Source organism: Rattus norvegicus, chromosome 8 (genome assembly GCF_036323735.1).
Source record: "Rattus norvegicus strain BN/NHsdMcwi chromosome 8, GRCr8, whole genome shotgun sequence".
Classification (NCBI taxonomy): domain Eukaryota; kingdom Metazoa; phylum Chordata; class Mammalia; order Rodentia; family Muridae; genus Rattus; species Rattus norvegicus.
Genome location: NC_086026.1, coordinates 14,589,983 through 14,617,883, shown reverse-complemented (window position 1 = coordinate 14,617,883; position 27,901 = coordinate 14,589,983). Strand labels below are relative to the sequence as shown.

At 42.2% G+C, this 27,901-nt stretch overlaps 1 protein-coding gene across 2 annotated transcripts in view; it reads left to right on the top strand.

The window, feature by feature from the left end:
* Arhgap42 (Rho GTPase activating protein 42) overlaps nt 1-27,901 on the top strand; it is a 230,111-nt gene that overhangs the window by 48,705 nt on the left and 153,505 nt on the right. For both annotated transcript variants that reach the window (XM_576354.9, XM_006242515.4), the window contains exon 2: nt 22,449-22,544. In XM_576354.9, coding sequence (XP_576354.3) covers nt 22,449-22,544 — 96 coding nt within the window. The remainder of the gene's footprint in view (nt 1-22,448; nt 22,545-27,901) is intronic.

The window sequence follows — 27,901 nt, the reverse complement described above, 5'->3', positions numbered from 1 at the left end:
ATATGTCGTGGGCACACGCAAACACACACACATAGACACAGACACAGACACACACACATACACACACACATATACACACACACATACACACACACAACACAGACACAGCCACACAAACACACAGACAGACACACACACACTCTAATAAAGTCAATGAGGATTAAGAATAGTATTAAAACTGTTTATAGATTATGTGCATCTTTATTAAGTAATACTTTAAAAGATTCTTTAAGATTTGTCTGTGTATAAGTACTTCCCTGAATGTATATATGAGCACATGTGTACCTGGTGCCCATGGGGATCTGGGAAGGTGTTGATTCCCTGGGACTGGAGTTGTGGATGGTTATGAGGCACCATGTGGGTGCTTGGGGATTGAGCCTGGGTTCTGTAAGAGCAATAAGTGCTTATAACTTCTGAGCCATCCCTCTGGCCCCATAGGTAGTTAACTGCTACTCTAGTATCTGTTTATGAGGGATGGTTATTCTGGAAGTGGCTGAGAAGGCAAGTTCTGTCCATATAACACCAAAATTCATTACAAAGCAGCATAATGGCAGAGCTTAGTGACATCCAGTTCCCAAACACGGAGCTCTTTCCTGGAGCTACTCACTCTTGTGCACTCCAGTCATCTATCATTAGCAGCTGAGCTGAGACTACAGAAGGGAGAAGACTTACTCAGCAGACACCCCAGGAATCCCGACTGTATCCACTTGAGCAACTCTGTCTGGCTGTGGAACTTCCCACACCCAGGAAGACGAGTTGTTCCTAGTTATGTTGTTGCTGGGAAAATAGAGACTTTGGGGCAATGGTGTCTTCCGGAATGTCGGGGTTAATTAGACTGCACGTAGGCAGCCTGCTTGAGGTCACTGTGACATTCCAAGCTTACCAAAGAGACAGAGCTTCCTACCTTTGAAATCCGGCTTTCTTCAGAACTTCAAAACCTCAAACCTCTACCTTCTCAAGAACAGGACACTTTGGATGCTGGAATTGGTGTTTGCTAGTTTGTTTTTTGAGGCTAGGCCCCTCTGCTGGGAAGGTCAGGCTTGTCTGGAACTCACTGTATTGTTCCTCTTGCCTCAGCCTGAGATACAGGATTGTAGGCATATGTGTATACGTGTGTACATGTGCATGTGTACGTGTGAGTATGTAGGGAGGCTCGGTGTTTTGAGTCCCTTTGAGCTAGAATTAAGACGTGGGTTGTAGGACACTCAGGTGGGTGCAAGGGCAGTGTGAGCTGTAAAGGCTTGAGAGATGTCCTAGAAAGCTCCTTCTTACAAAGTGTTGAGTTATTGATAATGCAACAATAACTCATTAATAAATTAAAATAATAATAAAGTAGGTTATTCATTTGATCAGATTGTTCTCACATGGGACTTATTTTGGTCACTCAAACAGGTTTGTACTGAGTTCTGGAGAGATGGCTCTGTGGGTCAGAGCACTTGCTGACCAGGATCTGAGTTCTGATCCTCATACCCACATAGGACAGGCATGGATCCACACAGTTGTTGGGGTCCGAGACAGGACGCTCACTTGGGCTTGCCAACTACCAGTCTAGCTCCAGATTCAGTAAGGGACTGAATAAACTGGAAAGAGGCACATGGAAACACATGTGCACACACACACACACACACACACACACAGTGTATCAACTTTCTTAAATAATGCTACCATCCTGGGCCTACAAAGTAAATTTAGAGTGCCAGAGATCTGAGGACTGTTAAGGACACAGGAGGCAATGAGTTCTGCAGGGTTAAAGACAATGAAGACAAAACACATCTCTAGCCATTGGAGCAGAGAAGACAGCTCTTCAACTTGTCAAACCACTTACCCACTTCTAGACTCATTAAAGGCAGAGAAGACAGTGACAGTAGTAGTCCATTGGCTGGAGATGAAAAGCAAGGAGAATTCTATTCCAATAAAACATTGGGCTCTTGAATGTCATGACAAAGCTGGTTCTTGCTTCCTAATCCTTTTCTTTCAGATCTTCTTAGTAACTCTTCACCCAACTGCCCTGCTTAAATCATTGCACCCCCTTTATTTGCACACTCCTTTGTGTTCCTCCCTCATTTACTTTTCTGATTAGCATTTACCTTCAGGACCCAGTGGGCAAGCTTACTGCCTGCCTTCAGTGGGAAGAAAGCTGAAGAATGCAGAAAGTCAACTATCCTACATTAGCTCACTGTTAAATAGCCAGATTCTGCTTGACACATGGGACGAGCATTCAGTAAGGTTCTTCCTGTGTGGCCTTAGGATAGGATGTGTATATCCTGCACTCAGTAACCGAGAACAGAGCAAATTCAGATACACTGTAGGATAATGTGAACAACACCTTTTGAAGACATTTTGGCTCGTGATAAGCAGAATGGAGCTGTGGCCATGATTGGTCTAATACTGAAAGCAGTGATCAAGAAATGGGGTTTGCATTTCCTTCATGGTCCTGTGGGAGTGATTTTGTAAGACTGCCTAGAAAGGACTACATCACAGCTAAAACAGCACGAACAGGAAAAAATAACATCCTCTTTCCAGAAACTACACTAAGAAATAAATAAGAAATTTATTCGAAGGCAAATTGCCCCCATAAGGTTGACTTGTCACATCATCAGAGACCATGATTAAGATTTTATACCAGTTTATTTCCTATGGGTGTGGAATAAAACTCATCCAGGAATGAAGGAATTACTGAATGGCCAAACTTTAAAAAATAATCCCAAGTTTGAGTATTTATTTCATTTAAACACTTATTAAGTGTAAGGTCTTTAATTAAAGGAATTTTTCCAGAAAGTTCTTGTGTGTGTGTGTGTGTGTGTGTGTGTGTGTGTGTGTGTGTGTTTAAAGATTTTGCTCTCTCTTTTTTGTTCATTGAGTTGTTTGTGCTGGTGGTGGGCATACACGTACCATTGCACTGCATTGTGGAGGTCAGGGAACAACTTTCGTGTCACTCATCTTTATTTCTACCAAGGGTTCCCAGGATTTGGCAGAAGTTGCCAGGCAGGTGGCCTCTCACCTTCTCTGTTCTTTTTTCCCCTCTTTCATTTTTAGTCTTGGGGAAAAAGCCTAGAGATGTGGTTTTTTTGTTTTGTTTTGTTTTCTTTTTTGATTTTGAGACAGCATCACACTTCCTTGGACAGCCTGGGGCTTGCTATGTCAACCAAGTCATCCTGGATCTCCCAGATATTTGCCTGGCTCTGCTGGGATTAAAGGTTACCATATCCAGAAGAAACAGGAGTTTGTGCAAACTAGAGAACTGATCCAGCACTGAGCTGCACACTCAGGCCATTTTACAACCCGTGAAAGCTATCAGTGGCTTAAGCTACTTGCCACCAAGTCTGAAGGTCTGTGTTCTATACCTGAGACCCACATAATAAACGATATTAACTGGTGGCCTTTCTCTGGCAAGTTGCCCTTTGATCTCCACATATGTACCATGGCGAATGAACTTTCCTGCATTTATGCCGCTTTCCCTGAACATACTCAATAAAAAACGTAAAAGAATGTAGAAACAGATTGATAAAGCCTGTACTTACATTTAAACCACTGCAATGAGATACAAACTCATTGCCTTACCAAGAAAAACTTTTTTCCGATCGTCTCCCACTGACCAGTCTAAAGTTAGTGTGTACCCCTTTGATCACAAGGTTATAAGCAATTCTAAAGGGAGACTCAGAGTCTAAGATGTTAAATTTGGAGACTGGGGCTGTATCACGGTAGTGGAACACTTGACTATAACATACAAAGGCCTGAGTTCCAAGAGCATCAGGGCCAGCACTGTGGACATTAGTTTGTTATGTGACCCTGAATCATGACCTCGGAGCAGAGTTCACTCCAGCCAAGGACAGATACCCCAAGTCCTCATGTAAATAAATCGATTCTTTTTTCTATTGCTGAGATAAACAATCTTTATTAACTTCGGCTGGCTTGAAACTCACTTTGTAGACCAGGCTGGTGTCTAACTCACAGATCTGCCTACCCTTTCCTATTTGAGTACTAGGATTAAAGGTGTAAATGATCCTACATGACTTTCAGAACTTTTTTACAAGACCTATTTATAACTGTAAGATGCTGAAAGAAAACAGAAACCATATTTTTTTCTATAATGATTGATGCTGGTAAGATGATTTAATGCCTTTTTAAAATTTTTTATTATATATTTCTTTACTTACATTTCAAAGGTTATTCCCCTTCCCAATTTCCTGTCCATAAGTCCCAATTTCCTCCCCTCCCCCTCCCCTATATGGGTATTCCCACTATACATACACCTTATTGCCCTGGGCGTCCAACCTTGGCAAGACCAAGGGCTTTCCCTCCCACTGGTGCCCCAACAAGGCTATTCTCTGCTACATATGCAGGTGGAGCCCTGGGTCAGTCCATGTATAGACTTTCCATAGTGGTTTGGTCCCTGGAAGTTCTGGTTGGTTGGCATTGCTGTTTCTATGGGGATTCAAGCTCCTTCAGCTCTTTCAATCCTTCCTCTAATTCCCCGCAAGAGGGTCCTGTTCTCAGTTCAATGGTTTGCTGCTAGCATTGACCTCTGTATTGGACGTGCTCTAGATGTGACTCTCAGGAGAGATCTATATTCAGTCCCTTTCCGCATGCATTTTTTAGCTTCATCAATCTTATCTAGTTTTGGTGGCTGTAGATATATGGGCCACATGTGCTTCAGGCTCTGAATGGCCATCCCTTGAGTCTCTGCTCTAAACTTTGCTTCCATATCCCCTCCTATGAATATTTCCCCCTTTTAAGAAGGAGTGGGAGCATCTGCATTTTGGTTATCCTTCTTCTTGAGCTGTGGCCAAAAAGCACCTAAAGAAATGTTCAACATTCTTAGTCATCAGGTAAATGCAAATCAAAACAACCCTGTGATTCTACCTCACACCAGTCAGAATGACTAAGATCAAAAACTCAGGTGTGAGAAAAAGGAACACTCCTCCATTTTTGGTGGGATTGTAAACTGGTACAACCACTCTGGAAATCAGTCTGGAGGTTCCTCAGAAAACTGGACATTGAACTACCTGATGACCCAGCTATACCTCTCTTGGGCATATACCCAAATGATGCTCCAACATACAACAAAGACACATGTTCCACTATGTTCATAGCAGCCTTATTTATAATAGCCAGAAGCTGGAAAGAACCCAGATGCCCATCAACAGAGGAATGAATTCAAAAACTGTGGTACATCTACACAATGGAGTACTACTCAGCCATCAAAAACAATGATTTCATGAAATTCATAGGCAAATGGAATGAACTAGAAAATATCATCCTGAGTGAGGTTATTCAATCACAGATAAACACACATGGTATGCACTCATTGATAAGTGGATATCAGCCAAAAAGCTCAAATTACCCAAGATGCAATCTACAGACCATAGCTGTAGAGTGTTCCTTTTTCTCACACCTGAGTTTTTGATCTTAGTCATTCTGACTGGTGTGAGGTAGAATCACAGGGTTGTTTTGATTTGCATTTACCTGATGACTAAGAATGTTGAACATTTCTTTAGGTGCTTTTTGGCCATTCTATATTCATCAGCTGAGGATGTTTTGTTTAGCTCTGTACCCCATTTTTTAATAGAATGATTTGGCTCTCTGGAGTCTAACTTCTTGAGTTCTTTGTATATTTTAGATATACAAAGCCCTCTATCTGTTGTAGCATTGGTAAAGATCTTTTACCAATCGGTTCGTTGCCATTTTGTCCTAATGACAATGTCTTTTGCCTTACAAAAGCTTTGCAGTTTTATGAGGTCCCATTTGTTGATTCTTGATCTTAGAACATAAGCCATTCGTGTTTTGTTCAGGAAAATTTCCCCAGTGCCCATGTGTTCGAGACTCTTCCCCACTTTTTCTTCTCTTAGTTTGAGCATATCTAGTTTGATGTGGAGGTCATTGACCCACTTGGACCTAAGCTTTGTACATGGTGATAAGAGTGGATCGATTTGCATTCTTTTACATGCTGACATCCAGTTGAACCAGTACCACTTGTTGAAAATACTATCTTTCTTCCATTGGATGGTTTTAGTTCCTATGTCAAAATCAAGTGCCTATAGGTGTGTGGGTTCATTTCTGGGTCTTCAATCCTGTTCCACTGATCTATCTGCCTGTCTCTGTACCAATACCGTACAGTTTTTATGACTATTGCTCTGTAACACTGCTTGAAGTCAGGGATGGTGATTCCCCCAGAAGTTCTTTTATTGTTGAGTATAGTTTTCGCTATCCTGGATTTTTTGTTATTCCAAATGAATTTGCAAATTGCTCTTTCTATCTCTATAAAGAATTGAATAGGGATTTTGATGGGGATTGCATTGAATCTGTAGATTGCTTTTGGCAAAATGGCCATCTTTACTATATTAATTGTGCCAATCCATGAGCATGGAAGATCTTTCCATCTTCTGAGATCTTCCTCAATTTCTTTCTTCAGAGATTTGAAGTTCTTGTCTTACAGATCTTTGATTTGCTTGGTTAAAGTCACACCAAGATATTTTATGTTATTTGGGACTATTATGAAGGGTGTCATTTCCTTAATTTCTTTCTCAGCCTGTTTATCCTGAGTAGAGGAAGTTTACTGATTTGTTTGAGTTAATTTTATACCCCAACACTTTGCTGAAGTTGTTTGTCAGGTTAAGTAGTTCTCTGGTGGAACTTTTGGGGTCACTTAAGTACACTATCCTATCATCTGCAAATATTGATATTTTGATTTCTTCCCTTCCAATTGTATCCGTTTGACCTACTTTCACTGTCTGATTGCTCTGGCTAGGACTTCAGGTACTATATTGAATAAGTAGGGAGAGAGTGGGCAGCCTTGTCTAGTCCCTGATTTTAGTGTGATTGCTTCAAGTTTCTCTCCATTTTGTTTGATGTTAGCTACTGGTTTGCTGTATATTGCTTTTGCTATATTTAGATATGGGCCTTGAATTCCTGATCTTTACAGGACTTTTTTCATGAAGGAATTCCTGATCTTTACAGGACTTTTATCATGAAGGGGTGTTGAATGATCTGTCCAGTGATGAGAGTGGGGTGTTGAAATCTCCTACTATTATTATGTGAGGTGCAATGTGTGCTTTGAGCTTCAGTAAGGTTTCTTATATGAATGTAGGTGCCCTTGCATTTGGAGCATAGATATTTAGGCTTGAGAATTCATCCTGTTGGATTTTTCCTTTGATGAATATGAAGTGTCTCTCCTTATCATTTCTAATGACTCTTGGCTGAAAGCCAATTTTATTTGATATTAGAATGGCAACTCCACCTGGTTTCTTTGGGCCGTTTGCTTGGAAAAATTTTTTCCAGCCATTTACTCTGAGGTAGTGTCTTTCTTTGTCTTTGAGGTGTGTTTCCTGCACGCAGCAAAATGCTGGATCCTCTTTATGTATCCAGTCTGTCTATCTATGTCTTTTTATTGGGGAATTAAGTCCATTGATGCTGAGAGACATTAAGGAATAGTGATTGTCTTTTCCTGTTATTTTCGTTGTTACAGGTGAAATTATGTTTGTTTGTTTCTCTTTTGGTTTCATTGCAAGGAAATTATATTCTTTCTTTCTGTATGGTGTAGTTTTTCTCCTTGTGTTGGAGTTTTCCACCTATTATCCTTTGTAGTGCTGGATTTGTAGAAAGATATTGCGTAAATTTGGTTTTGTCATGGAATATTTTGGTTTCTCCATCTATGTTAATTGAAAGTTTTGCTGGATACAGTAACTTGGGCTGGCATTTGTGTTCTCTTAGGGTCTGTATGACATCTGTCCAGGATCTTCTGACTTTCATAGTCTCTGGTGAGAAGTCTGGTGTAGTTCTTATAGGTCTGCCTTTATATGTCACTTGACCTTTTTCCCTTACTGCTTTTAATATTCTTTCTTTGTTTTGTGCATTTGGTGTATCAACTATTATGTGACAGGAGGAATTTCTCTTCTGTTCCAATCTATTTGGAGTTCTGTAGGCTTCTTGTATGTTTATGGGCATCTCTTTCTTTAGGTTAGGGAAGTTTTCTTCTATAATTTTGTTGAATATATTTACTGGCCCCTGAAGTTGGGAGTCACTTTCTTCTGTACCTATTAGCCTTAGGTTTGATCTTCTTATTGTGTCCTGGATTTCCTGTATGTTTTAGGCTAGGAGCTTTTTGCGTTTTACATTATTTTGACAGTTGTTGCAATGTTTTCTATGGTATTTTTTGCCCCTGAGATTCTCTCTTCTATCTCTTGTATTCTGTTTGTGATGCTTGTGTCTACAGCTCCTTGTCTCTTCCTTTGGTTTTCAATATCCAGGGTTGTCTCCCTTTGTGCTTTCTTTATTGTTTCTATTTCCATTTTCAATTCCTTCACCTGTTTGGTTGTGTTTTCCTGTAATTCTTTCAGTGATTTTTCTGTTTCCTCTCTAAGAGCTTCTACCTGTTTACTTGTGCTTTCCTGCATTTCTCTAAGGAAGTTCTTTGTGTCTTTCTTAAAGTTCTCCATCATTATTGAAAAATATGAATTCAAATCTAAATCTTGCTTTTCTATTGTGTTCGAATATCCAGTATTTTCTTTGGTGGGAATACTGGACTTTGATGATGCCAAGTAGTCTTGGTTTCTGTTGATTAGGTTCCTGGGCTTCCCTCTAGCCATTGGGTTGTCTCTGGTCTTTGCTTGTCTTGCTGTTTCTGGGAGTGACTTGGCCCTGCTGTAGCCCTTTGTGTTAGCACTCCTGTAAAACTATTTTCCTGTTTTCTTTCAACCTTTCCTGAGAACAGGTGCTCTGCTCTCAGCTGTGGTGGTGCTCCTGGAGACTGTCTTCCAGCTCTAGGTGCTGGCAGGAATCAAAGGGTCCTGCCTCTGATTGCTCGTGTAGGTCCTTGCACCCAGCAGTCACAGTTGGCACTATGTGATTCCCTCTTGGTTCTGGACTGTGGGCATAGGGTATTCTCCTCTGACTTCTCAGGAGTATCCACACTTCTGAGATTCTAGCTCTCTTCCCCACGGGATTTGGGTGCAGGGAGCTGTTTGGCCGGATCAGTACGGTCCTGGGTGCAGACCAGAACCACGGGTACTGGAGGCTGTCTGTTCCTATATCCCTCTGTCCTGAGGCACTGTGCAGTTAGTTTCCCCTTGGACCAGGGATGTGGACTGAGGTGTGCAGAGATGTCAGTCTGTCCTGCGGTGTTGGGATGTCTGCACTTTTGGGTGGTCTGCTCTCTTCCCCATGGGATTTGGGTTGATTTAATGCCTTTTAACACATTTTTTGAGGCTTTAATTCTTTTTACTTTATGTGTATGGATGTTTTCTCCGTGTGTGTGTGTGTGTGTGTGTGTGTGTGTGTGTGTGTGTGTGTACCACACATATATAGTGCCTGTGGAGGGTAGAGGGTGAACATTGGAAGGTGTGGGACCCAAACCCAGGTCCTCTGTAAGCACAGGTGTTCTTAAGTGCTAAGCCATTTCTCCAGCCACAGTTTAAGTTATTTTTTAACCAATGTTTACTCAACCAGATCTAATGAATCATTTTTAATTTTCTTAAAATTTTTATTATACTTTTGTATTTATGTGTGTATTTGCGTATCTTTGTGTGTGTGTATGTGTGTGTGTCTGTATGTTGATGTGTCTGTGTATATGTCTGTGTATGTGTGTGGATATGTATGTCTGTGTGTGTATCTGTGTGTGTGTGTGTGTGTGTGTGTGTGTGTGTGTCTGTTTGTGTGTGTGTGTGTATTGGGGGAAGGAGGATACATATAAGCAAATGTTAGTTCTCTCTTTCTACCATGGGCGTCCCAAAAACCTAATGCACGCAGTCAGTCTTGTTAGCAGCTTACTTTACCCGCTGAGGTGTCATTTTTTATGATAGCTCTCTTCTAAGACAATGCTGAGATTTTAAGTTAGTTAAGTTAGTAGGTAAAATATCTATCTGGCATCAACAATCTCTCTCTGTCTCTGTCTCTCTGTCTCTCTCCCTCTTTTCCTCTCTCCCTGTCTCCCTCTCTTCCTCTCTCCCTCTCTTCCTCTCTCCCTCTCTTCTTCTCTCCCTCCTCCAGCTGTACAAAAGACTTTAAAGAACTCATAGCCATCCCTTTCCTCAGACTCCACCCACCAGATTTAGTATTCATTTACTCACCTGAGTTTGCTGGGACTCTGGTTTTCTTTACCTTGTCTCTCACAGCACTCTTTACAGCTGGAGGTGAGTTGCACATACCCACTGCCTTCTTATCTCTAAATGCTCTGTTCTAAGTCTAGAAAGGCCTCGGTTTACTTTCATAAATAAATACACTGAACCCTAAGTTCTGCTCCGCTTAGCTGATTGCCCAAGTTCTGTGAAAGGAGGTTCTTCATCCTTCTGCGGTTTATTGCCTGGGAAGCCTGAGGGTCTATGGATGTCAATACCTGTAATTACTAAATGGAAACTCACCTAAGGTGCTTTAGCAGGTTTTCAGTGATGAGGACAATATCAGCACAAGTAATTGTTAAACTTCCCCTTGAAGCTCACTGCTGTGTAACTCAGTATTGCCCTCGCAGCGGTGCAGTCCTCACAGTGATGCAGTTCTAGCTCCTGGTGATCCCAGTTACCATCCTACTGAAGGCAGCTGGACATTGCCCCAGACCAGAGGAGAAAAGCTCTCTGAATGTGAGTTGAGATTACCTTCTTCTGGCTAGAACATTCTGCATGAAATAGTTTGAGAGCGTGCATTTGTTAAGGAGAAGGAAAGAAGGTGTATTTGAGTATGAGAGGAGAGGGGAAGTATTGCGTGGGGAATCATAATCAAAATATATGTAGAGAGAAAGTAATGTTTTTCAAAACTATTTAAAAATTTTCCTGTCTACCCTTTAGAAAGAAAACAGGAATCTAAGTTATAATAATAAAATAAAATTAAATTAAATTAAAAGAAACAAAATTGAATGTGACAAAATAACAAAACAAGAAAAAGAGTAAAAAAAAAAAACAGAGATGCACATGTTTACACACCCAGAAATTCTATAAAAAACCCAAATGGAAGCCACAGTATATACACAAAGAACTGGTGATGTAGAAATGAAATAAAACAAAGTTTAAAGCTACCCAGACTTAACATTATGAGATGCAGAAGTTCCAAAGATGCCTTTGAGTTTGTTTTGTGTTGACCATCTACAGGTGGGCATGGACCCTTTAGAGTGGTTTGATTCCCTAGTGAAACTCACTTGGAGAAGTCAGATTTTTCATTTGCAAATGGTATCTATTGGGTATTTGCTTCTGAGTTAGGCATGAGGGCTTGAGTCCACTTCTCCTCTAGGACCCCATCTAGTTCAGACCCTGTGCACACTCCTCCAGTCTCTGAGCTAGTATGTCCACCAGCCCTGTTATGTGTAGAAAAGCTTGGTTTTGTTCTGTCCTCCACCCATTCATTCTGGCATTTAAACTCTTTCCAATCCTTCTTCTGCCGAGTTTCCTGAGCTCCAAAGGGAGGGATTTGATGGAAATACCCCACTTGAGACTGGGTGTTCCAAGGTCTCGTTCTCTCTGCACGTTGACTGGCTTTGGGTCTCTGCATCTGTCCCATCTGCTGCAGGAGGAAGCTTCTCTGATGGTGACTGAGCAAGGCAAATGTATAGTAGGATTCTGTTAGGAGTCAGTCTATTGCTGTGTTCCTTCAGCAGAGCAGTTGTGTTTGGTTTCCCGTCGGCTCATCTGCCTCAGGTTCCTGCCCTTCAGTGCTTCGAAGCAGCGTTGGGCATAGGGTTCCATCTCATGAGGGGAAAATATATTTTCACTAAAAGCAGGGTGGGGGAATGACACAAAGCCACTCTCTGAAGTAAAACCAACGAAACCCTAGGGGAAAGATGATAACCTAGAAGACAACAGCTTAGTGTAGGCTTTGCAGGAGAATGAAAGTAGCCAAAGCAGGTTTCAACAGCAAATACATTTAGCATGTGATGCCGGGAAGGGTGGATGGAGGAAGAGAATAAATGGTTAAGAACTGGTAATAGACTGGTGAATGAAGAGTGAGCAAAGGCAACACCAAGTCCTGTTCAAAGTCTTGATCTTGGGTAGATGGACATGCTATGTGCTCCAGAGAAAGGTAGCTGCAAGTGTGGAGGACGAGTCCCAGGGCTTGTCACGCAGGCAGGAGGTCCCGGGTCCACACCGAGCACATACCTGGTGTGGTGCTGCACACCCACCGGCCCAGCCCTCAGGAGTTCAAGGGCCTCCTTGAGTATGAGTTAAGTTTGAGTCCAGCGTGGGCTCTGTAAGATCCTGTCTCAAGCAGAGAGATGAAGAATGGTTTTGAAAGCAAGCAGAGAAGCTGGGGAAGCTGCAGCCCCCCACAGGCCTCCGCTCTTTCAAGTATTTTCCCCACGGAAAGAAGATGTGTGGTTTATTTTGTCGTTTGAGCTATCTGTTTTTAACTAGCAATAGTGAAATCTTTGAGGCTTTTTGTTTTTAATTTTTATGGAATTTATGGCTCTATAGACATTGTAGATAAAATCTGGGCAAGTATTGGATTCTTGTTGTTGTTATTTTTAGGCTGGAATCTTCTGGAATAGTTTCCCAAACACATAGTGTTCATGGGATTACAGACTGTTTGTCTTCAAGAGCAGTCAGTCCCACTATTTATTTTTAATGAAGCTCCCCTGAAGATAGGAATTGAATTCCAGATTAAATGTTTTATGCTTACAATGAAAATATTTCATCTTCTGTATCTGCTATCATAATAAATAGGGATTTAATAGTTAATGATTGTTCTGAGTCAGTATTTGTTCTGAACTAGATACTATGCTTAGGAAATTTCACATAATATCCTCAGCAGTCTTGAAAGGAGTTGGTGTCCTTTTTTTTTTTTTTTTCTAAAAGAAACCTGGGACTCGCTGAAGCTAACTTCTTGCTCAGAGACGCACTCTGCCAGAATGACATTCATGTTTGTTTGTGTCAGTATATGACACAAGAAAATGATTCTTTCTAACTCAGGGACTACTTTCCAGCACAGTCACCTTTATATAACATGATTTCTGTGCATGCTAGAAAGGGATGCCTTGATGATGTGTGAACATGACTTCTGTGCATGCTAGAACGGGATGCCTTGACGATGTGTGTTGCCTTTGAGAGGAGTGAATGTATCCTGTGTCACATGGGTGCAGAGATGAAGATACAGAATGTTTATCTGAAAATGAGTGAGGTCATTCACACTGGGATGATGGGTTTCACCGTCTTTGGATGATGCAAAGTTCACGTGCTCCACCCTGGTACTCTGACTAGTTTGGTGGCCTTAGGTAACCTGTGCTTCTCTGTGCCTCCATGGCTCTGTGAGTCATGTTAGGGCCGTGTGGCCTCTGCTAGTTCTTTCTGTGGTGCTGTGTTTCCCACCAGCTTGACCACTGTGATGTAGCAATGTAGCGGCATCTTGGGGAGAGACTTTCCTTGACTCTGCTTTAATTTACATTTATCGAGTGACTAACAATCCCAGAGCTTTGTTCTAGGTTCTTGTGAAGAAGATTTCTTTAAATTATCCAACAACCGTTATTTTCTGACACATACATAAAATAGAAACTTGCAAAATAAGCCTATAGAGACTTTGTTCAAGTGAGAGCCATAGAAACCACGAGTCGCATTGTTTTCATTGGATTGTGCCACACCCAGCATGCTTTTCTTAAGACTTTCCTGCATAGAACAAGCTGATCCTTGTGATTCCAAAGAGAATGCTAAAAAACATCTCTGAGATGATTAAAAACTGAGGCTTATTTGCCGGATGCCGGACGTGGCCTGTTCTGTAATATGCTGTGTGGTTTTTATTAAATTAAACTTTTGTTCCATTACCATGAGCATCTCAGCAACTTATCTAAAATGGATTCTTTATATGATGAAAACTCCTCTCTTCTATGTCCCTCTCTGTTTCTTTCTCCTCTTCCCCTCCCCCTTATGTATGTGTCAACACTAGTGAACTAAGGTGTTTGCTTTTAGAGAAGCAAAGAATAAATACCTATGCCATACTTCCTCCAACAAGACTCTACTACCTAAAGTTTCCACAATCTCCTTAGATAGCACCAGCGGTCAGGGCAGGATTCAAATATACAAGCCAGTGCAGGGCATTTCTCAGTCACAGCACAACTATGCAAAGTGTAGGCTTGTAAGAGCATAGAAGGAGATAGTCTCTGAGAGATTTAGTTACTTACCTGGCTTTCATAAATCTGTGCTTTCAACCATTAAACATGTACTAATGGCAAGATGTGACAGGTACTGGGTAGATTCCTGGGTGACAGCCTTTCTTCACTTTATTATTCTGTGCTGGAAAAGTTAGGTTTACCCATACCTGAGATAGAAGGGAAATGAGAGACAGCCTCTGTGTGCAATACATACAAGAACTTCTGTATGCAGTACATACAAGAGCTTCTATGTACAGTACATATAAGAGCCTCCATGTGCAGTACATGCAAGAGCTTCTATGTCCAGTACATACAAGAGTATCCATGTGCTATACATACAAGAGCCTCTGTGTACAGTACATATAAGAGCCTCTGTGTGCAGTACATACAAGAGCTTCTGTGTGAAGTACATACAAAAGCTTGTGTGAAGTACATACAAGAGCTTCTGTGTGAAGTACATACAAGAGCCTCCATGTGCAGTGCATACAAGAGCTTCTGTGTGAAGTACATACAAGAGCCTCCATGTGCAGTACATACAAGAGTCTCCATGTGCAGTACATACAAGAGCTTCTGTGTGAAGTACATACAAGAGCCTCCATGTGCAGTACATGCAAGAGCTTCTATGTCTAGTACATGCAAGAGTCTCTGTGTGCAGTACATACAAGAGCTTCTGTGTGACATACATACAAGAGCCTCTGTGTGCAGTATATACAAGAGCCTCTGTGTGCAGTACACACAAGAGCTTCTGTGTGAAGTACATACAAGAGCCTCCATGTGCAGTACATACAAGAGTCTCCATGTGCTATACATACAAGAGCCTCTGTGTGCAGTATATACAAGAGCCTCTGTGTGCAGTACATACAAGAGCTTCTGTGTGAAGTACATACAAGAGCCTCTGTGTGCAGTATATACAAGAGCCTCTGTGTGCAGTACATACAAGAGCCTCTGTGTGCAGTACACACAAGAGCTTCTGTGTGAAGTACATACAAGAGCCTCCATGTGCAGTACATACAAGAGTCTCCATGTGCTATACATACAAGAGCCTCTGTGTGCAGTATATACAAGAGCCTCTGTGTGCAGTACATACAAGAGCTTCTGTGTGAAGTACATACAAGAGCCTCTGTGTGCAGTATATACAAGAGCCTCTGTGTGCAGTACATACAAGAGCCTCTGTGTGCAGTACATACAAGAGCTTCTGTGTGAAGTACATACAAGAGCCTCCATGTGAAGTACATACAAGAGTCTCCATGTGCTATACATATAAGAACCTCTGTGTGCAGTACATGCAAGAGCCTCTGTGTGCAGTACATACAAGAGCCTCTGTGTGCAGTACATACAAGAGCCTCTGTGTGCAGTACATACAGGAGCCTCTGTATGTAGTACATATAAGAGCCTCCATGTAGAGTGCTTAGTAAAGGGAGAGGTGAAGTGTGAAGCTGGAACAAGCCAGGGGAGACTTTTGAAGAGATGGGGTAATCTCGAGGGGACCATTTTGATTCCAGAATGTGAACTAGATATATGTTCTTTAAAAATATATGTGTGATTTTTATTTTATGTGCATTGGTGTTTTGTCTGCATGTGTGTCCTCGTGAGGGTGTCAGATCCCCTGGAACTGCAGTTATGGACATCTGTGAGCTGCCATGTGGGTGCTAGGAATTGAATCCTGTCCTCTTAACTATTGAGTCATCTCTCCAGTCCGTAAGTACGTGTTCTAAGTGAGTGAGGTGACATAACTACAAGACAGAACATGGTCTATTTAAGATGGTGAGATTTTCTGCTGCATGTGGGTTTTCATAGTATGGTTGGCTTTGTCTGTAGAAGCTGTGCTTTAGAAGTTTCTGGAAGAACTTATCAGCCTTGCTGGTACCTAGCTGCATCTCTCAAGTCTCTGTTTATATTGACACCTATGAGAGTTCTCCCCTGGCTGGATAGACTGTGTCTTCTGAATTGTTACCACTATCCAAAGACTACAGACTGTGAGGGAGGCTGGAAGTGCTGGTGTGCTTTCCTGGGTTCAAATTCTGGTTAACTTCTAATGTTAGCTTGTGTGACGATGGGGAGCAGTCACTGCCTTTCTTTTCTTTCATCTGTCTGTCTGTCTATCATTTATTTATTTATTGAAGACGAGTTGCATGTACAGCACAGATAGCACAGGTGGGGAGATTAGAGGACAACTTTCAGATACTGGCTTTCTCCTACTGTGGGCTCCCTTACCCTCTGTGCCACCTTGGTGGCCTGTGCACATCTGTAATTCAGGTTTTTCATCTGCAAAATGAAAATGAATGTTGCTATCTAGTTCTCAATGGCTGCTGCAGACAGGACAGGGTTGGTTGCATTAAGTGCTTTGAAAAGTACCAGGTGCAAAGTACGATGTGTCTGGTCATCACAGTCGGTGTTGTTAACCTTATAGGAGAATGTGTTGATCACCTCTGATGTAGGTAATTGTATCCTTCATGCCTCGATTGGACTGTGTGCTTTGTTTGGAAGCATTGGTACATCTGCTCTGCTTTGATTCTTGGTTTTTTGTTTTTGTTTTTTAATCTCAGACCGACTGAAACTTGCTATGTAGCTGAGGCTGATTTCGAATCCCTGATCTTCCTGGAATTGTCGCCTCCCATGTTTTAAGGTTACCAGTGTACCCCACCAGGCCCTGCTTTGTTTTGTACTCCCATTGCACATACTTTCTGCCCTCTTCACAGCAGAGTGAAGTTGAAGACACACATCTGGGAATATGTCTCCTTGGAGTTCTGTTTAAACCTAATCCTGGAAATGCTGCATTTTGGAAACATGGTTCATAACAGTGGACTGACAGGTTATATGTGTTCTGGTAGAAACGTATCTTACTTCTACAGCTAACAAGCCATAGTAAATCCATTGATGCTTCCGAAATATAGGTAGGTCCCACCCTTAAGTCTATGTGGAAGAAAACTATAATTAAGTATTTACTTGGGACTTCATATTCCCCTTATGAGATGAGGTTACAGCATTATCATTAGTGTTCTCTCTCCTGGGTGGTACAGGTTATTATTGCTGACTAGAGCACAATGCCATGTCTTCTGAGTTGAATGTGAATACTCAGGAAGACACTGTGCGCATAACTCTCAGGCAGGCAGATGGGAAGGAAACCCTGTGTGTGGCACCGCAAGCCTGCTGACTGTGGGTGCCATTGTTCCCAAGGAAATGAATGCAGTCTCTGCCCTGGCTCCAGATGGAGTGGGTTCTCTTGGTTGTCTTTCGACCCCAGTGTCTGTGCTAGATCCTCTGATGGCATGGTTCATATTTGTTTTAAACTAAATGCTTATTTATTTAGTTTTAGGAATATGTGCTATCTGAATGTGTAGATGTGCACCACGTGAATGACCAGTTTAAATGGAGGTCAGAAAACGCCATCAGACCCCTGGGACTGAAATTACAGAGGGTTGTAAGCCTCCATGTGGCTTCTCTGAGTCCTCTGCAAGAGCAGTGCTCTCGACTGCGGAGCTATCTCTCCAGCCCATGGTTTATGCTATTAATCTTTTCTTTTTGTATGTAAGGGGAGAATTGATTTTATGTTGTTTGTGATCATTTAAAATTTAACATTAAAAAATTTTTTTTAATGATACAATCTCACGTAGCCCAAGCTTGCATTAAACTTTCTGTGTAGCCGATGCTATTCTCCCGAGTGCACATCCGGAGAGCTGGGCTTACAGGTGTGCACCACCACATCTGGTTTATCTGGTGGGCAATGAGAAGCAGAGGTTTGTGGACGCTACCCAGACATTCTACAACCAGAGCTCTAGCCCTAGCCCTTCATTCGGTTTAAAAACCCAGGTTATTTTATGATGTTAGTCATCTTTATCTAAAGGAGGTTGAACCTGTACTTTCATTTAGGGACTTCATCTGGACAACTACGGGGTTGTGTGTCTCTGATTTTGTTTTATATGTTGGATTTTTAGTGTTGGGATTGAACTTGGGGCTTTGAATATGCAAAGTCTCTCCTTTCTAGTTAAGCTACACCCCCAGCTTGTGTTATTTTCAAACCAATGAAGGATATCAGGGTTTCTAATTCAGAATTGTAAACCAAGTAGGAGATAGAGCCAAGATTATGGGTTTAGGAAGCCTTCCACATTTTCTTACGTTGCATTGCTAACAGCAAACACAAGCTCTTCACTCGCATCATGGCATTGTTTGGCACTTGACTATAACCTTGGCAGCTGCAGGGTAAGACTAAACAGAAGGGAGATCAAAGGTTCAAAACCCACCAGCAACTGAGTGCGTTTAACTCTAAACTTTTCCCTTTAGTCTTAAAATTGTCCCGTAACCTGCTTGATGTCTGGATTCCTGTATGTAATCCTGACTGATATGCTTCCAGAAACACTGGGGTTGGGGGTGAGAACTGACTTAATCAAGTGTTGAAATAGACCCCAACCTGTTACACAGAGACACACAGTAACACCTGTTGCAGCTGGATTACTTCATCAGAGGGGAAACCTGAAATTTCTACATCTGATTTCTTGAGCGTGCTCTAGAGACTGTGGTCTGCTACGGCACTCCGACGATTGAAAGTTTCTGTTCCCCTTTTTTGAGATGCTTGCCTTGAAACACTCAGTGTGTTCTCAGTACTCTCCAGTTGCCAGGAGACTTTTTGGTGCATTGTCGACCCTGTCTAATCCTTACAGAGGCCAAAGGTAAACCATAGCCTAGCAGATGAAGACATTCAAGTACAGATGTCACTAAAGTTTCATTCTAGATTCCTTTATTCCCTGGGTCATAGGATGTCTGTTGAATGAATTCAGAGCATACACACACGAAGCATTACATAGTAGACAAATTTAGTTTATTGCAGAATAATAAGGTACTCATTCTATTTCGGGAATAGTCTTCAAGAGAGCCAATGAGGAAGAAAGCACTCACAGCATGAGAGAGGCTAGTGGCCAGAGTGACCACTATGCTGCCTGTATGTAGTTTTTATATCATCTCTGAAAGTTTTGGGGACAGCTTTTCTGAGCAGCACATTTCTAACCAGCTTATTCACAGGCCTGTTTGGATTCACTTTTGTAGAAGGGTTCAGTGGTAATTTTGTTCTTTAACCAAATGTCTCCAGTTAGATAGTGTGTTAGCTTCCAGGCGATTCCACCAGGCTCCTCCCACATAGCAGTGTCTTATGTCATAACCTGCTGCCAACACCTGCCATCACCAGCCGAGGTAGGAGAGGCATACGAAAGGACTGCCGGTCACCCCAGTGATCCCTTGTGTTCCCAGCCAGTATTTCTTTCTCTCCCTTTCTGTCCTCTGTCTCCCACCCCTTCTCTGCCCTCGGGCTCTGCTCCCATTTATCTGCCTCTACCCTCATGCCCCCTTCCCCACAATAAACCCCTTATACCAGATCTGTTGCATGGCATAATTTCTCAGGGGGACACCTTGGCATGGGCCCCCTCTCTACATTATATTTCATACAGAGTGACCTTAGGATCCTTAGGCCTGTTTGTGTGTCATGTCTCCACTTACTGTAAGAAGTATGTCTTAGATCCTTTCTTTTGAGTAGCAGTCAGAATCCTACAGTTTCAGTTCCTGCTTTGACAGCTGCTGATTATTGGATGGGGGTATTCATGAAGAATCCAAGGCTGCTTATGAATGACTGCCTAACACAGTCACAGAACTTACCCACACTGTACCCCTAGTTACTGCAAATCATAGGGGTAGAAACCATTCAACCTTCTTGCAGGATCAATGTCCAAGTGCTTGCCTGCATTGGCCGTGTCACTTTAAGCAGACACTTTCTTGTTTGAGGATAAAAATCACCGTGGGCACTCAACCGCCATGTCTGTGAAGGGAGCTTTTCCTTTGCGGTTCAGGAATCCATAGAGCTAAGGAGGAGTTTAGGGAGAAATGGAGCTTATACCCAGAGTTCCATTGGACGAAGTGTCTAAGCAGCTCATCTGGAATTACAGGCAGCTCAGAAGGTCTCTTGATGGTGGGAGAGAGGAGGAAGGAAGGACATTCACTGGAGAATCCCTGGGCTCTTGACCTGCCAGAAGAGCATGAGTATCTTTAGCCTTTGTGGGACAATGAAGAGGTTAAATGGAGTGCTTCCCTCTGGTCTTAGCAAGAGCTCTCACAGACAGCTTGGCTTAGTATGTCCTAGGAATCCGAATCACAGTGCCTTCTGTCTCTTTACAGTATTCGATATGGCTGTTACTGTTAGTCTGTTTAGTTTGACCTGGGCATTTTGGTAGATGTGTGATAATGGCCTGGTGTGCTTTTTTGAAAGGCCCATCAGCTTTACTGCCTCTGTGAGGGAGATCAATGATAATCATGGATACTACTTACTGTCTTGTCTAATAAGCACCAGGTACAAACCTCCTGTAGTCTCCCCAACAGTCCTAAACTACTAATTCCCTGTTGTGCAGATCAGAAAATGAGCCTGAGGAAAGAGGAGTACAGTGCACACAGCTGGGAAGTCTACCCCTTAAAGCCCTTCCTTTTCTCAGGAATAGTTCACCAGGAGAACTAGGAAGTCTACTCCTTAACACCCTTGCTCTTCTCATGAGGGCTGGGAATTCCACCCCTTAAAGGTCTTGATTTTCTCATAAAGAGTTCACGAAAACCAGGAGGCTCTCTTCATCTTTCTCCTTGAATTCAAAGTATCCAGAAGTAGGATTTGTAGCTGGCCCTAGAGTTTTCCTCTTTAATAAGCGGAGATGCCAATGGTTTATTTTGTAAACAAACAAACAAACAAAACTTCCTCCTAATACATTTAAAACAAGATGTCAACAGAATCTCCAAAGTTTTGAAACTTGGAGCCTGTGATCCTCAGAACTGCCTTTGGGGAATGCAGCAAGGAGGCCAATCCTTTGTGTTGGAGGATGCTCCAAGTGTCTTTGTTGATGGCGCCTTGGGTTTAAGCTTTCATGAATGTTTAAGTGCTGAGCTATGCTGCTGCATTTACAGCTAGGAGAGCATTCCTTCTGACACATGTTAACCGGAAGAAGACAGGATAGCAGAAGTCAGGACCACTGCAGTAGACATGAGACTGAACAAAGCCTGACAGAAATAGTGGAGGGAGGGTCTACCGCCCTGAGCAGGTTTAGGAGGAACTGTACATTAAAGAAAAAGGCAAAGTGATGTGCAAGGCAGGGCCTTTGTGCTGGAAAGAGGCCAGGGATTCCTCATCAAAGAATGGTGGGCATGGTGTGGGGGTGTGCTGAAGAAGCTGACTGGATGCTGAGGCAGGGGATTCTCTCTCACTTAGCAGGATCCTTGCTAAGAGCAGGGTCTAGAGACTCAGTAAGGAAGGTAATGGGGTAGGACTCTGGTAAAAGTTTGATCAAGGAGAACGTCTTAGTTTCTATAGATTGGGTCAAATAGAGGGGTTTAGTATTGATTTATAACTCATGCAAGGATACTGTTAAATAGAATACATGTATCATTCAATTTGAAAAGGCTGTACTCTTAATTTTTACTATAAATATCTTCAGAAGAGTCAGCAGACAAAGGTCAGCGTTGCTCTGAGAGATGAGAACTTCATAGTTTCCCTGACGATGTACTGTGAAGTTGATTATTTTTAGTTTCATTTGACACATTTGAGTGGAGTTTAAAGACCTGTCAGTGTGTTATAAATCCCTTGCAGATATTAATTCATTTAATTCTGGAAACCAGTCATTGTTATTCCAGTTTTTCGTCTGAGAGCGGGAGCAGAGATAGGCCCAGAGCAGTTCAGTGAGTAGCCCAAAGTAACAGAGCAAGCTGGTGGAGGGGCGTGGCTTTCAATCTAGGCAGCACAGCTCAGGACTAGAAATGCTTAGTCATTCTCTTGGGGTGCATCCAAGGTGGCTGCTTACCGAGGATTTACTTTTTGGGGGTCATGTCATTTAAAGTAATTTATTCTTCACCCCAGAAATAAAAATGAATTACTTTTCTGACTTTTCACTCTGATCCTTGTTTGTATTGAAGTCTGCATGGGAACGCGTTTACACAGGTCTCCATAAATCACAAAGCTCTTTGCAAACAGTCTCCCAGATCACCTTTTGCCTGTGGTACCTAAGCCAGTAGTTCACTGGGGAAGACCCACTCCTACCTTTCTCACAGGTGCATGAGCTCTTCCCTTCCACCATTCATTCAGCTTCTTCTCAGCCCTAGTCGCCTCTCTCAGGAATCCCTTGTTTTCAAATAAGTGTCTCATTTGTGGTGTGAGTGGCCATTCCCTGATAGAGGCTTCCAGATAATCCACTCTGGTCTTGAAGGGTCAAAGGGCAGCTTCATACCTTAAAGCATGTACCTGCTTAGTAGTCTCAGTGCATTTTCTTCAGTTGGCCAAGCTGGGATTTTAAAACCATGTGCATTTTAAAACTGTGTCTTTCCTTGATTTCCTGAAGCAGCAAACCTCATGATGGGTCTCTCTTCACTGCAGATCTGTCCATGGCTGTACAGAAGTTTTCCCAGTCTCTGCAAGACTTCCAGTTTGAGTGTATCGGAGATGCAGAAACTGATGACGAGATCAGTATTGGTGAGTACTGGAGTCCACGAGTGGACCGCAGGTAGTGTTCACATTGAAATCACAGAAACTGCACAGATCTAAGTCATAAATACTTAGGGTGGCCTCTGACTTTAATTTTGAGTTTCTGTGAAAATAATTACAAATTATTTCTAAATTGGCTGTTCTCCCTCTGCCCCGCCGTGTGCAAATTACTTAATCATTCCAACTCAGGTCAGTGCTTTGAGAAAATACTGATAACAGTGTTTGTCTCTGCCTTCAAACATGGGCTGAGCATGTACTCAATATGGGCGGTATAGGATTTAAGAGGCATCTTTCTTTTTTCTTACATTAATACTGAATTCTTTGCTAATACTAGCATTTGTTTAAGAAGAAGACAAAGAGTGTTAGTCATGTGTTAAACAAGTGTTCTAACAGACTGTGGTTCAAGTCTCAGGCAGAACATATATATATATATATATATATATATATATATATATATATATTTTTTTTTTTTTTGGAAAATTTTTTAGACCAGGTCTCATATACTCCAGATTTCCTTCAATTTGCTAGCTGACTTTAAACTCCTGGTTTGCGTGGTATTGGGGTGAAACCCAAGACTTTACAGATGGTAGGAAAGCCAATGCTTACTTGGTAAGCTATATGTATAGGAGTGTGAGAGGCATATGGATATGACTGGTACCTGGGTTTGTATATGGTTCTTGCTTCTATATGGGTTGGGAAGTGGCTCACTTATGCTGTCTGAAGTGAGGATAGACGTGTTTGCTACATGAACGTCAGACAGACAAATGTTCCTTCCTTCATCCTCAGTGTGGAAAGGATAGCAGGAATGGTCAGGCCCCGTTATCCTCTGCAAATGGATGGTCACTTTTTTTGTCACACTGACACAATATGCTTAGTGTACGCTGTCCCACTTGTTTCTGGCCTCTTTACATTTGTGTTGTGAATATATACAATCAACACAGCCAGATAAAGCCTAGACTATATTACCCAGAGAGTAACACACAAGCATCACCATTTAGGAAAATATATAAAACTAAATTCTGTGAACGCAAAAGCCAGGCCCCTTTATGTAAGTCTTTGCATATGATCCAAGCTAACCTCATAAAAGACAGTCTATCAGAGATATGATTTAAGAAGCTTTCAATTTTCTATGTGTTTCTAATAGAATGAATTAGTAATTAGTAGTTTTCCCTTTGCAAAGGATTATGCAAACACTTCTGAGTCTGTACAGGCACCATTTTTTAATGGTTTGGTGAGTTTTTCCCATCAGATTTGTACACATAAGCTTATGGAAGTTAATAGAATGGTGTCCGGAGTACATAAGGTTGCTCCAGATTTTCTCTCATATGATTGTAAGAATGCAGGCAACAGCTGTCCAAATAGTCTCTACCTTTCCAATAAGCCTCTGCTGTGAGGCTTCTTTTGAAGTCACACTCGAGGAACATGGGAGCTGCAGAGGCAGGGTCTTAGTCACATGCCGGCCGCTCCAGAGCCAAGCAGCACGAGGTAACTTCCCAGGTGAACTCGAGCTCTCTTCTGACTCGTTCCACTTTGACTAAACAAACACTGCTGTGTCCTGCTTGCTTGTAGATTAGATTGGAAAGGCGTGTGTAGCTCAGTAGCTAAGGCGTGCTTTCGACTGCCAGTATGTAATTATAGTCACGGCTAAGGGCTCTGGGGATAAGACAATAGATGAGAGATGAGGTGAGGGTAATGAAGGGGTGAGTGCTGCCTGCTAATTTTACATGAAGAGACTTAAGGATTATGTGCCAGCTGCTTTACTCGCCTCTTTGTGCTTGTGCTCCTGAAGATGGAGCTCAGACTTTCACTGAGTTTGACCACATGTAAAAGCATAGTAAATTCATTTATGTTAATCACCCAACATGTATATCTTATAACTCAGCCTCCAAATGCAGGATTTTAAAATAAATTCTGTAGGTAATAGAAGACTTTGATTAATTTCTGATTGAGAATCATGAGATTATTCCAATGTGTTTCTATGGACAGGGAACTGAGAGAGATGCATACCTCAGGCTGAGGTGTAAGGCTGTTGGGGTAGAAGGGGATGCCCTGGCATGCGCTCAGTCACTCCAGTTCTGCAGGGGAAGCTACAATACTTCGTGTCTGAACCCTAACTCACTAGAGCTCCAGGACATCTTTATTTATTCTCTTTATTTCTCCAATTCAATGAAAGAGGAATAAAATAAAGGCAGAGCTGAGTGTGGTGGTGAATGCCTGTAGCACTTGAAAGGAAAGCGCAGGCTGCTAAATCCCTGTGAATTTGAAGTCAGTCTGGTCTGTACTGGACGAGCCCTGTCTCGGAAGAAAAAAAATAACAAAACAAAAACAGAGAGAGAGAGAGAGAGAAAGAGAGAGAGAGAGAGAGAGAGAGAGAGAGAGAGAGAGGAGCAAGCTATGATTAGTTCAGCAACTGACTGATGTAACAGCTTCAGCCACAATAGTCTTGAGACTGATCCATGGCATAAGTGTAAAATCTGAAGGACTAACAGTGACAACAGAAAGATCTCCACTCAGTGTAAGGTGATGTGTAGTGCCACGGCGATGTTTATGAGGAGGGCGGGAGCAGGAGACAGGGTAGCAGGATTCTCATGTGCCCATGGTGGATGGAGACAAGTTCAGACCTTGATTAAAGAAAAGGAGGTGCCTTCACATGAGTGAAAGCTCTTCTGGGGAGTCTGCTCAGAGAGGACATCAGTATCCAGCAGGTAAATCTTTCCTCTTCTCCCCTTGCCCCCTTCTGCCTACACCCATGCCCTTTAGACCTTTTTAGGTGTTTGTTTTGTATTTGCTCTTGATTGCCAGTGTGAAATGGTTTGGAACAGTAAACTGGAATTCCTCATGTAAGACCCACTGAGAACTTCTTGGGTACACTCCCGTACTGAAGTCCCAATAGAGCATTCTATTATGCACACACCTTCACACCCCAAACTGCTAGAGGCCATTGCTTCTTTGCACCACAGGTAGGTGAGCTGTGGGCTTTTTTGCTTGCACTCACGGCTTCCCAGATGCATGCAGCACTGCGAGTGGAAGCAGCTTGCTGAATGCATCTAGATAGCGTTTCAGTTGCTGCTCAGATTGCATGCTTGTGTACCGTTCAGGAGTTCCGAGCTAGAGGCTGAGTTAGCAATCTGGGGGTCAGACATTAGTGTGGTGGGAGGTGTCAACCTTTCTCTTAAGTGATATACTTATAGGATAGATTAGGAAAAAGGTGCTTAATTATTTTACTATGATCTATAACTATGCAGTAATATTTTCCAATCACTGCAAAAACATTGCATGTACGTTTTGCAATGGTATTCCTGGTGCCCACACATGCTGGGATTAACCATGTTTCAACAGGAGTTATATACAGACCTTGAAGACTAGTAGGAACAAAAGAGTTTGTATAGAGAAAACAGTCTCGTTCTATTGAAAACTGTTTACAGCAATTTGGCTTGAAGATTTGAAAGTTCACAGATACTACTGTGAGCCTATCTAGGAGTTGGGCAGTCTTGTAAAGATAATTACGCACTAGAGAATGTAGGGTAATGAATTCTATGCATCTTCATATATTACGTTAGCATTTACTCCACTCATACTGAGGACAGAGCATGAAAGTTCCTCTGACTTGTTTTTCTGCTTAGAACTTAAAATTTGAAATAGCTTTTAATATTCTTGTATATGTGATGCATATATGTGTTTGTGTGTTTGAGAGTATGTGTGTGAGAGAGTGTGTGCATGCATGTGTGTGCACAGGCCATCATGAACATATGGGGGTCAGAAGACAAGCTCAATTTTGGTCCTGGCCTCCAGCTTGTTTGAGATAGTGATTTTTCATTCTTTGCAGCTGAATATTGCAGGCTAGATGGCTTGTAGCTTCTAAGGACTCTCCTGTCTCTGCCTTTCATCTGACTGCACTGTTCTAGGTGTGCATTACTGGACTAAGCTTTTACATGGACTCTGCTCGTTTAAACTCAGACCTTCATTCTTGAGTGACAAATGTTCTACCACTGAGCCATCTCTCTAGCCCTTGAAATAATTCCTGAACACCCTAGTCTGTCTGTCTGTCTGTCTGCCTGTTTGTCTGTCTCTCTCTGCTTTAAAGCAGTTCCGATAGTTTTAGTTAAGCTGAGCTCAGCACAATTTGTCTGTTCTAATCAATGCTGGAAAGCCCCCTGCAGTGCACGTGTGGCTGTGCACGAACATCTTTGATAAGGCTGCAGTGTCCTGTGCCGAACTCTTGGAGACTCCTAAGAACATCTGGGAAGAGATGACACTTGCACTCAAGACTTAGACAATTACCAAGGAGAGCCTGTGTGCTAGTAAATGTTTTAGGTGAAGACTGCTTTCAGTTAGACACACCCAAACAGAACACTCTTGTGTTGCAGGTACGTAACTCAGAGCCACCTGCCAAAGAAGGTTCATGCCAAACCCTTAGTTGAGAAAGCGGTTGAGTGATTCAGAGCAGAGTGTGTTTTTGTACTAAGCATCTAGCTATTTCTGATCTGATTAGTGTATTTCTGTTCCTGCACTTAACTCTGTTTTGAATGCAAATGTGCGCTCATAGTAACAAGGGTCATTAGTATCTACTTGTCTAGAATGAAGAACCTGTTGCCTTCAAAAACAAGTTACCCATGGCAATACAGTACACATTGTATGCATGTCTTTCATGGAGGGGTTTACTTGAACCAAAACCAACCTGTGTTGTATATCTGGCGTTGTTTTGGGTGGTCCTATATAGTTTTGATTCTTTTTGTTCTGTCTTCAAGGGACTATGGTGAAAAATGAGGCTGCAACTGTTAAATTTAAGACAAACAGTTTCGTTTGCTCTCAGAGTACAACATTATGGAGTTGTTCTATTATTCCACTTTTTCTAGGGTCCCAGAGATTGAGCTTCGATCCCCAGAATTATGAGGCAAAGTGCTTTACCTCCTGAGTCATGTCCCAGGCCCTACTTTTGTTTGAGATAGAGTCTCATATACTCAATGCTAGTCTCGAGCTTGCTATGTGGCTAGGAATAACCATGAATCCAGATCTGCCTGCCTGCACCTCTTAAGTGTTGAGATTACTGGTGTGTACCACCACACCCAGCTTAGTAGGTGTATTTGAGTAAACATGACTTTATCCAAGTATAAATATGTATTGTTTCATATCTCCTTGAGGCCGAGGGCCTGCCCATGTGGTACAACAGCAAGGGAACTCTATAGCGAGTTAAAGTTAGCCTGAGTGATCCTGTGAGACTGGTCTGAGGGTGTCAAGGGAAGACGTTCCTCAGTGAGGCAGTTGGAAAAGCTTTAGTTTGATCAGCTACTTTCTCTGTGTTGTGAGGAAATTCTTATGAAGGGTAGAAACACTTAGAGAGAGAG